The 10,658-nt window shown below is 40.4% G+C and overlaps 1 protein-coding gene across 2 annotated transcripts; it reads left to right on the plus strand.

Annotated features, from left to right (window-relative positions):
- The first annotated feature begins 8,703 nt into the window (after window positions 1-8,703).
- Window positions 8,704-9,986, plus strand: LOC146715280 (uncharacterized). 2 transcript variants are annotated; one of them, XM_085452823.1, is made up of 5 exons: window positions 8,704-8,746; window positions 8,903-9,235; window positions 9,321-9,431; window positions 9,509-9,543; window positions 9,867-9,986. In XM_085452823.1, the coding sequence occupies exons 1-5, from the start codon at window positions 8,704-8,706 to the stop codon at window positions 9,984-9,986; spliced, it is 642 nt and encodes a 213-aa protein (XP_085308949.1). The 2 variants fall into 2 exon arrangements, with proteins under 2 accessions (XP_085308949.1, XP_085308950.1); XM_085452824.1 differs by having other exon boundaries at window positions 8,704-8,737.
- Window positions 9,987-10,658: the final 672 nt, after the last annotated feature.

A 10,658-nucleotide genomic window follows, 5' to 3' on the forward strand; every position in this document is an offset into this window, starting at 1 on the left:
GTGAGAGCATATAATTATTAATCAGACCCTCCCTCTCTAAAGCCTAAGATAAGACATAAAATTCAAAACAATCAACTTTGAATTATATATTTTTAATTACGTTTTGCTGTTGATCCCTAAAACTAAGTGAAAAGGCTCCATAATTGTATCATTAAGAATGAATTCTTGCAGCTCCATGTTGTAACATCAGTCACAATCAATGCAAATTTTTCACATGCTGCTGTTGTAGCAGTTGTAATATTTATCATTTTTGGAATTGGAGAACTTGAATTGAACAAAATATACAGACTGCCCTGAGGGCCCGATGTCCTGTAGTGGACCCTCTGATCACTGCCTTTCACTGTGGAGCCCTATTGGCATTTTCCATAACAAATCCAAATCCATTAGAACACCTCTGGGACATTATGTTTCAGTCCATCCAACGGCATCAGGACGAACGTTCGACTGTCCAGGAGCTCAGTGATGCCTCAGTGATGGATACAATTGTGTGGGGGTCATACAAACAACCCTGTACCCTTTTCAGTTGTTGCGGTGAAAATTCGGCAAAATGAAGTGGGAGAAAAAATGCCCCATCATTGTATTTATTTGATTTTTTTGGGATGTCTTCCATCACACAATGTGGCAGCCTTTCACTCCTAACATATTAACCAGTCCATATCAGTATAGATATCCAACACGATTTTTTTCCTGCACTTTCGCTCTCAAACTATACTGTCTAAAAATAATTTACAGAATCTGTGCTTTGATGAATTATGGCACAGTGGCTTTTGGACTAAAACTCTGGAGACCCTGAGCTAAATCTTGTGTTCGCTGCCACCAGTTCATGAAGCAGTTGAACTGCAGCTCAGAGTGGAACTTTGCCTTTACTCTGCTCTTTGTCAGAAAGCTGTTGTGGTACTTGTTACCCTGGCTTTTTTTAAAGGCCTTATAATATTTGAAAACTAAAACTTTTATTTGAAGAAAGAAGAATATGGGGCTGAAGTCTCCTTAGGGTGAAATGTGCGAACACTATTGTCACAGCTGCATAATCTACAGCTGTGAGTATGCACAGAATTTTAAAAAGATCAAATGAATGACACAAGCTTGCTGTTGCATTTTGACAGTTGTAACACTCGCACACAGTTGTGCACTGTCTGCATTAGTCAGATGTATATGTGTTAAAGTCTAACAGGTTTACAGTAACTTTACTCAACATGTATAAGTGTCCGTAAAACTTGTGAACTTGTGAAGTGCTTAAAGCAGCGTGAAACTTTTACAGCCTCATCTGAAACTGAATCACTCTGGTCCACACTGTGAATGTTCCAGCAGTTACAGAACAAAGGAAAGCTACAGCGGGTGCAGCTGCAGTCCATCTCCCCTGTGACATGCACTCCCCTCACAGTACATTCAGTTATTCCAACAATATATATTAGATTATAGTATCCATCCATTAGGCTTTTCAACAACTCTACACTCATGCATGAAATCCATTTTTATGTGTTCATTCTTAGAAGATCAAATACCTTGTTAACACAACAACTTGTGCTTGATGTTTTATACTTTCAGGTATTTTTCTCGTATTACTGACCACTATTCTCAAATATTGCTAACCTCATAACATCAACCAGGTATTCACTGAGAAAGAAATAGGTGTAAGGTTGACCGTACCTCTTTTTATGTGTTTTTATGTATGGAAATTTCATGTGTTTGACACTCAGATATACAGTAAACACACCCAAAACATAACCAAACCTTAAATGGATACCTGAAGATCTGGCTGATGTTAAGAAGTTAAAACTTTATTTATTGACACCTGCATCCAGTTTAGAATGTGTCGTTAACTGTGCATGTCTTTGGGCTGTGAGAGAAACTGGTCCTTATACAGTCTCTACTTTACTCAACTTCATTCACCCACTCATATAAGCACTTTTTTTCTATGCTTAAGTGCTTTCTGTTTAAACATTCACACACATTCATAATCTAATGGATGCATTAGAGGTCAATCTGGGGTTAGTATCTTGTCTAAGGATATTTAGAGCAGCCAGGGATTAAACCACCAACCTTCTGGTTGGTAGATGACCTTTATAGCTGCTGAGCTCCTGGAAGTAGAGATGGAAGAAACTAAAGTACTTGGAGAAAACTCAGTAAGCACAGGAGGTAGAAAGGTCCCACAAAGCTTTGAATATAGAACCTTCCTGTCACTCACAATGGGGTAGCTGTAGCTCATTTGGTAGAGCAGGTCACCTAATAATTACAAGGCTGGCGTTTCAATCCCTGTCTGCTCCAGTCTGCATGACAAATATCTTTGGCAGTTGCTCGCCAATCCATCCCATGGAGTGTGAATGCATGTTAATGCTAGAAAGCACTGAAAAGGGGCATAAAAATAACATAATAGCACATTTAGTGCTCAGCAGAGATGGGCAGTAACGCGTTACTTGTAATGCGTTACTGTAATCTGATTACTTTTTTCAAGTAACGAGTAAAGTAAGGGATTACTATTGCAAAAACAGTAATTAGATTACCGTTACTTTCCCGTAGGAACGCTGCGTTACTGTCATGAATCGCTGTGCGGCAGGCAGGAGTTGGACCCAAAATGCAGGACTCAGACTCAGGGGATGAACTCAAAATCACAGCTTTATTGGCTGGTCACAGAAAAACGAGCATACAAAGTAAACTAAGCTAAACTGGGAAACAATGGACTAAATCTCACAGGGAGATCCACACAGCATGAGGGACAACACGACACTGACTCAGAGAAACACAGGGTTTAAATACACTGGGGAGTAACGAGGGGAATGAGACACAGAAGGAGGGCACAGCTGGGAGAAATCAGGACTGACGAGACAAGCAAAGCAGGACACATTCACATAAGACACGGACCTTCAAAGTAAAACAGGAAGGATCACACAGAGACGCGAACTTGACAGTGGAGACAGCAACTAAGAAACACAGAGACATAAACCATAAGGCAGAGGACTCTAAGAACCGAGAGACACAGAGGGGAACTCAAACATGCAGACACAGACTTACACAGAACAGAGGGGACACAGAGCAACATGAAGGGCAAGGGATCGAAACTAGAAACCATAGAATAACTCACAAGTACAATAATACAAACATCACAAAGAACTAAAAACGCTGGGTCAGGAGACCCAGGACTGTGACAGTTACTGCGTTACTAAAACTGTGATTTTTTTTTTGCGAGAATGTCTCACGACAGTGACGTAAGCCAGGTAGTGACAACAGCTGTGTGCAGATCAACAATGGATCACATATCGATTGTGGGAGAGAGTATGAGCGTGCAGCGTTTAAAGCGTGGAAGTACTGACCTTATTTTGAGTTTGATTCCATAAAAAGTTACAAAAACATTAGCGTCCATCGTGCGTGGGAAGAAAACTTCTTTTTACAGCGAACAAAACCCCTAAACAAGCACCGAGTGCGCAACGACGTAATGGGAAATTCACAGAGAAGCTCGCGGATTCTTCAACTGACCGCAGCACACCTGCACCAGGGTAAACCTCCGCCTACTCTACTCCTGCTTTACAGCTGAAAATAGAGCAAAAGGACCGCTGAGTCTTTGACTTTATTTATTTTCTGCTGTGTTTTACTTGCATCTATTTGAAAGACTGAGTGTAAACACAAAAAATATTTTATTTTATGTGCTGGAATGTGCAGAAAATAGGTTTAAATGTTAAACTAATTTATTCAAGTCAGAGAATGTTGCATATAATTACATTTTTGCTTGATGCATAAAGTTAAAAGATTAAAACTGATAAAACAAGTTAAAAAAAAGAGACTTTTCCATTTGATTACATTTTGTATGATGCAGAAAAAGTAGAATTGGGCTGAAAGATCTATCGCTTTATCACCTCTTCAGGTTGTAAATCGTGTTTTTAAAAAGTAACTAAGTAATTAATTACTTTTGAAAATGAGTAATCAGTAAAGTAACGGGATTACTTTTTTGGGGAAGTAATCAGTAATTAGTTACTGATTACTTTTTTCAAGTAACTTGACCAACACTGGTGCTCAGAGATAGTAGAAAAACGCTATATAAGAACCAACCCATTTTACCACAAGTGCTAAAATCTGAACCACCTTGCCGCTGAGATATGTAACATATATCGGGAGACATTAAATAAGGAGGCTGTAGTCACATCCAGAGTGTGCTTAAAAGAAAAATGGACTCTCACTATTCAATCTTAAACACATTTAATGACATAAATGATAAAAAATGACATGTGTTGGATGGAGTACCAGCAGTGTTAGAAAATGTATGAACGTGATGGCATGATGAACGTGTTGTGAATGCAAAACAAAACCAAAAGCACAAACGTATGCACAATTTGATATATGGGTAACTTCTTCACAATATACACTAGGACTGGGCAATATATCGAGTTTTTAAAAAATATCGATATATTTTTATACAAGACATAAGATGTGACAATATCGTTTATATCGATATAGTCTATGTTGCATTATAATTACACTTATGGAGCCGCTATTTTGCCTCTCTCTCATCTGGGTTTGTCTGCCCCGCCTCTCTCCCTCACTGAACACAACACCCATCGCTACACCTCCAGTTGGCGACAAGATGGACATGGTAGCTAGCGAAGAGGAGATCGTCGGAAAAAGAAAACCAATGGTTCAATTATTTGGAGATGGTTCGGGTTCAAAGTGTCAGATGAGCAGCAGAATAATGTATTCTGTAGAGAATGTCGAAAAAGCGTCCTGACGAAAGTTTCGAGCACTACTAATCTTTTCCACCATTTACAACTGCGCCATGAAGTGCAGTATGAAGAGTGTGTGAAACTGGGTGCTGTATCCCAGACCGAAGTCTTCCCAGGTTCCTGCCGCGAAATAGACCACCTTACAACACTCATATGCTCGTGTTGTGCCATATGATAGAAAAAGTGAGAAGTGGGGGGAAATTTCTAAAGCAGTGGCCTATCATATCGCTAAAGACGTGGTCCCCATCTCAACTGTGGAACAAGAGGGCTTTATACAGCTGCTAAAAACTCTTGACCGAAGATACCGGTTACCTAGCCAGAAATACTTCACCAGAGAGGCACTGCCAAAAATGTATACTGAAGTTAGAGTCTCGCTGCCCAGCTCACCAAAGTGTCTCACTTTGCACTGACCACCGACATGTGGTCCAGCAGGACGTGCGAGCCATACATGAGTGTGACTATACATTTCATGGAAGACTGGGAAGACTGTTTTTCCTTATATCAGATGCAGACTTAAAGGATGCAGCTGATGACATTTTATGGGAAGTTTTGTGGAAGTCAGCAGCAGTGAGTGAAATGCACATTACATAACTGTTGTTACTTGAAATGGCTGTAATCATGATGATGCAGTATATTTCAAGGCAAACAATTGTTTCACTTTTTATGCTCAGCAGAGAACATAAATTTGAATAGTTATCTACTTAAACCAGAATGTTGCGACATTTCAGCAGCAGTCCGATGGATAAACCAGCTTTTGCCACAGTTGGCGGAAGCTGGCTGTGTGGTGTGAGAAGGAGGACCCAAGTGCTGACACGCGAAAAACAAAACACATCTAAATCTTATCAGAAGGCGCGCCGTTTATTTAAGGCTGGTTAACAGTACAAAACAAAAGGGCAAAACCTGTTTGCCATTTGTTTGAAAGTTGTGTTTTGATCGTGTCCTGTGGATTTTTGAAATTTGGCCATCAATTTCTGGAGCAAAGACTAGTCAAATTGTTGGAACTTTTGGTACAACCCTGTCTGGATTACGACTTTGATACAGGATATTGGACTGGACTAACGGAGTTAACGAGGTAATTGCAGGCTAGCCAACACGTTACCAGGCTAACAGCTGACTGAGGAATCAGCTGACTGAACCTGCTACCAGGGTAACCAGATAAAATGGGGCCGAAGAGGACACCGACAGCTGAGGAAGTCGAGGACATTAAAAAGTCCCTTGACTTCATAATGGACGAAATTTCTACTATCAGGTTGCAGCAGAAAAATATCATTGAAATTGTGGAGGAGGTAAAGCTCCTCCGCATCCAAAATGCCGAAAAAGATAAAAAGATTGCATACCTGGAAAGTAAGGTCGCTGACCTGGAACAATACTCCAGGATAAACGACGTCATCATCACTGGGCTCCATATTAAACCCCGGTCATACGCTCAGGCAGTGACCGCTGACAGCAATGAGGAACCTGGAGAGCTTGACATTAGCTCCACGGAACAACAGGTGGCTGCTTTCCTGCGGTCCAATTTATGCCCATCCACAGGATGTCAGCAGATGACTTACAAAGCTTTAAAAAAAAAGTAGTATTTATTTATTGTCATTGTCAAGAACAATGAAATTGCGTTTGGGGCTTCCATACAACCCAAAAAAAGAAGAAAATAATAAATACCCCTTAAAACCCAAGTGTACATATTTAACCCAGTGTGACTCCAATGCAATAAGACAATCCTTAGCAATAATGTTCGTAGAAATTCAGACAAAGACCTGAGAAACATGACAAAATACAACAATGCACCCATTCAATATTATTGTACTGTGAGATATCAGATATCAGATATGATAGTTATCTATTTAAGAAAGAGGGGGGGGGGGGGCAGGAGGGGGAAGAGAATAAAGATATGATGCACCAATGCAGACCAGTTCATTGCTATTAAGAAGTTGGATATGGTTATTGTCCGTGAGAGGGGGGCAGAGAGTTCAGGAGCCTCACAGCCTGTGGATACAGGCTGTTGGCCAGTCTGGATGTTCTGGCCTGTATAGACCTGTACCTTCTCCCTGAGGGCAGCAGATGGAAAAGGTGGCGCGCAGGGTGATGTTGGTCCCGCAGGATACTGTGCACCCTCCTCAGACAGCGAGTGGGGAAGATATTACTGATCTCTGGCAGACTTGTTCCAATAATTCTGCCAGCTTCTTTCACCACCCGCTGGAGTGCTTGCTGATCGGCCTTGGTGCAGCTGGGGAACCACACTAGAAATCCATGCGTCAGGACGCTGCTGATGGCACAGTTGTAGAAGTTCAACATCAGAGATCTGGGAATGTGTGCGCTCCGCAGTCTCCTCAGGTAGTAGAGGCGCTGTTGGGCCTTCCGTGCAACTGAGGTGATATGGTTGCCCCAGGACAGGTCCTCGGTCACAGTTACCCCCAAGAATTTAAAACTGCTCACCCTCTCCACCGCCTCACTGCCAATGAAGAGAGGCAGATGGTTGTTATGACCCCTCTTCCGGAAATCTACAATGATCTCCTTGGTCTTTTTGGTGTTTAAGACCAAGTTATTGTCGTGGCACCATGACTCTAGTTGTTGCACCTCTGTCCTATAGTTTGTCTCATCATTGTTGGATATAAGTCCGAGCACTGTAGTGTCATCTGCAAACTTAACAATGAGATTGGACGCGCAGGAGGAAATACAGTCATGGGTGAAGAGAGTGTATAGCAGAGGGCTCAGAACACACCCCTGAGGGGCACCGGTGTTGACCACAAGGGTGGAGGAGGTGTTTTTACCCACTCTGACACTCTGTCTACGGTTAGTGAGGAAGTCCACAATCCAGTTGCACAGAGAGGAGTTAAGTCCCAGTTGGTGGAGTTTGGGACGGAGTTTGTATGGCCGGATGGTATTAAAAGCCGAGCTGTAGTCTACAAAGAGGAGCTGTTGCTTATTGTATGTTTTTTGTTGGTCACGTCATCCTGAGTTAATTTTCGTGACTGCTTTGCAGACGTTTACGATGATCAGCGGTTTCATAACTGGAAAGTGGTTCTATTAATGCAAAAACAGGAAGGTCTACATTTGTTTCTAATAAGTATTGTGGGTGTGCTGTCAGTACAAGTTGACCAGACAGTGGAGCCTGTATTTTGTACGGAGCTCCACTGTTAAAAGTGTTTTTTTGTGGCTTTTTTGCTTCTGTGTGCTAGACGGACACATACCCAGTCAAATCCTTGTTTTAAATCAAGCTTATGCTTTTGGTTACACTTTACTGTCTTACTATCACTAACTCACATCGTGCAGCAAGGTGACAAACAGACAAAAGCATGTATTCCTTAAAAGGCTGCACATTTCAAGCTATGACGCCACCACATCAGCTGAAGTTTCCATGCTAATACGCATTTGAATCTACTAAGCCTTGTGGACATTATTCTCATAGTTATCATTGACCAGGTTAGATTTCTGCTGGTTTTCGTGAACATGTCATCAACTTGAATGGCACGCGCATTCATACCAGTGTTCATTTCATGGAGCTAATAACTTCTATAAATAACAGAGGCAACACTGCACAAGTAGCTGTTCTAAATTACTAAGGAAAATACAGACTCGCAGGCTGTCTGGTGCTAAAGATAAATTGCAACCCGATCAAGCATATATAATATAGTACAATTATGAGATCAGCATTTTGCTTCATGCCATGTTAGTAGTTACAAAATCACGACAGAACCTCACTAAACAGTGTTTATATCAGGTGAAGACAAAATGTATAAAAAATATGTAGAGTGAAATATCTTTTGTAGACATGTAAGCTTCAGCAAAAAAAACTATCTAAATTATATAAAATCTGTCATACAATAATGATAATGATATTCTGCTTTTTGTTTTCAGTTGTCAGTTTTCACCATTTGCTAAAAAAGCATTTCCACTGAGCAGCCGCCCATATGAAAGAACAGCCCGCCTCTGTACATAGAGACAACTTTTACTGGAGCACAGTTCACTTACAGACATTGTAGTGGTGGTATGCACAATGATGAACTTCACCTTGATGCTACTTTTGCCCTGTATCTTTAGTAAGTACACTTTTCACTTTTTTCTCAGTAAAGTTTCAACCCTTCATTCTGTACGATAATCGAGCCAAAAAGAATCGTGTAGACACTTCATGGATGGTGTAATTCAATGTTTGGTTCCTGTTGAATTTTAAATTTAGGATGCCTTGTTTGTTTTAGGTTGGATCTCGTCCTCAGTCGCACAGTTTTACACTGTGGAGGTTCAGCCTGGTGAAGAAGTCACAGTGAAGTGCTCCAATTTCAGCAGATTTCACTCCCGCATATTTTGGTTTAAAATGACCAGCAGTCCCAACATCAGTTCCATCTCGTCTATGTTAACTTCTGAAAAGGTTTTTTCCTGTAATGGAAAAAAATTTTGCACGTCATCCAACACGTCTGTGGTATTTCTCAAGATCAAACAAGTAAATTCATCTGACTCTGGGCTGTATTTCTGTGGAGAGAAACTCAATGACAAGCCAGTAATTGTAACCGGAACATATTTAAAGGTTCAAGGTAAATAACACTGTTTCCGTCTTTTTATATATGTGTTTAGTTAAAATAGGTAGTATAGTATAATTTTCTATTTTCTATTTTTTAGAATTATCTGATGGATTAACAAATCCGTTAAGTATCATCCTGAGCGGGCTAACTGTTTTCCTTCTGCTGGTCATCATTGTTCTGGTTATCAAAATCAGGAAATTTCCTACAGGTATCCATATGATTTAATTTAAATAGCAGATACAAAGGTACTGACCTCAGAACTTAAGGATGTATTGTTTCTTTCAGCTCAAGATGATGAAAAAAATCCACAACACAGTGAGGTAATTTATTTTCATATCAAATTATAATTTTGGATTAAGATTTGTAAACACATAATAAAGTTATCCAGGCTTAGGATAATATTACCTTTCAAATTAAGTCACATACTGTATATTTATTTTGAAATTACAGTTTTTCTGTCACCAGTTTTTATTCCCATTTGCTCAAAAACTGGTGAAAATTCATTTCAAATTGCGAGCGGTGGACATTTATCTAACTCAAACCCTGCCTCTAACCTTAGATGGCTTTGTCCTGTCCTGGTAAATGTTAACACGTTAACATATAATGCTTTGTTATTAGTGACTTTAATCATTTTCCTTAACAGAATGTGACCTCTGATGCCATGAATTATGCAGCTCTGAGTTTCCATCGAAAAGCAAACTACAGAAGGCCTGTACCACCGAGAGAGCAGGATACGAATGTAGTGTATGCTGCTACACGATAGATTGAGCAAGCAGAGAAACAGTAGTGAAACAGTGAAATATATGTGCTTATTGAGTTTGTGGGGTATCTGCATTTGGCATTTGGTGTGTTTGTTACGTGTGTGTGTGTGTGTGTGTGTGTGTGTGTGTGTGTGTGTGTGTGGTGGGGGGATGGGGGGGTTATAAATACTAGTGTAAAGTGTGCGCTGTTATTTTAGCTATTAATATTATCAAATTGTCTCTTACATCCACAGTTTGTATTACAGTTTTATCTGAGTAGATGTGCATAAATATTAATTGAAAATAAGTTTGCGACAGACTGGCGACCTGTCCAGGGTGTACCCTGCCTCTCGCCCTATGACAGCTGGGATAGGCTCCAGCGCCCCCGCGCGACCCTGAAAAGGAGAAGCGGATGGATGGATGGATGGAAGTTTTTTCTCCTTCCCAAATTTTGGAGCAGCCTGCTTAAAATGTTGGCCATGTTTAGTATGAACATCCACCACTACAACATTACTACATTATAAATTAAAAACAAATTATTAATCCATTCATGCTGGTTTATCCAAACAAGTTCCAAAGTTGAATGACAGAATAAAAACAAAAGAAAAACAAAAGCTCAAGTCTCAAGAATGAAAAACTTTTTCTGGTACTCAGTAATTCCAGAGGCACAGTTCCACAAACCATGATGACCTCCA

This window comes from Copadichromis virginalis, linkage group LG3 (genome assembly GCF_057382275.1).
Source record: "Copadichromis virginalis isolate Kocher_CV1m ecotype Utaka linkage group LG3, C_Virginalis_male_GT1.1, whole genome shotgun sequence".
NCBI lineage: Eukaryota > Metazoa > Chordata > Actinopteri > Cichliformes > Cichlidae > Copadichromis > Copadichromis virginalis.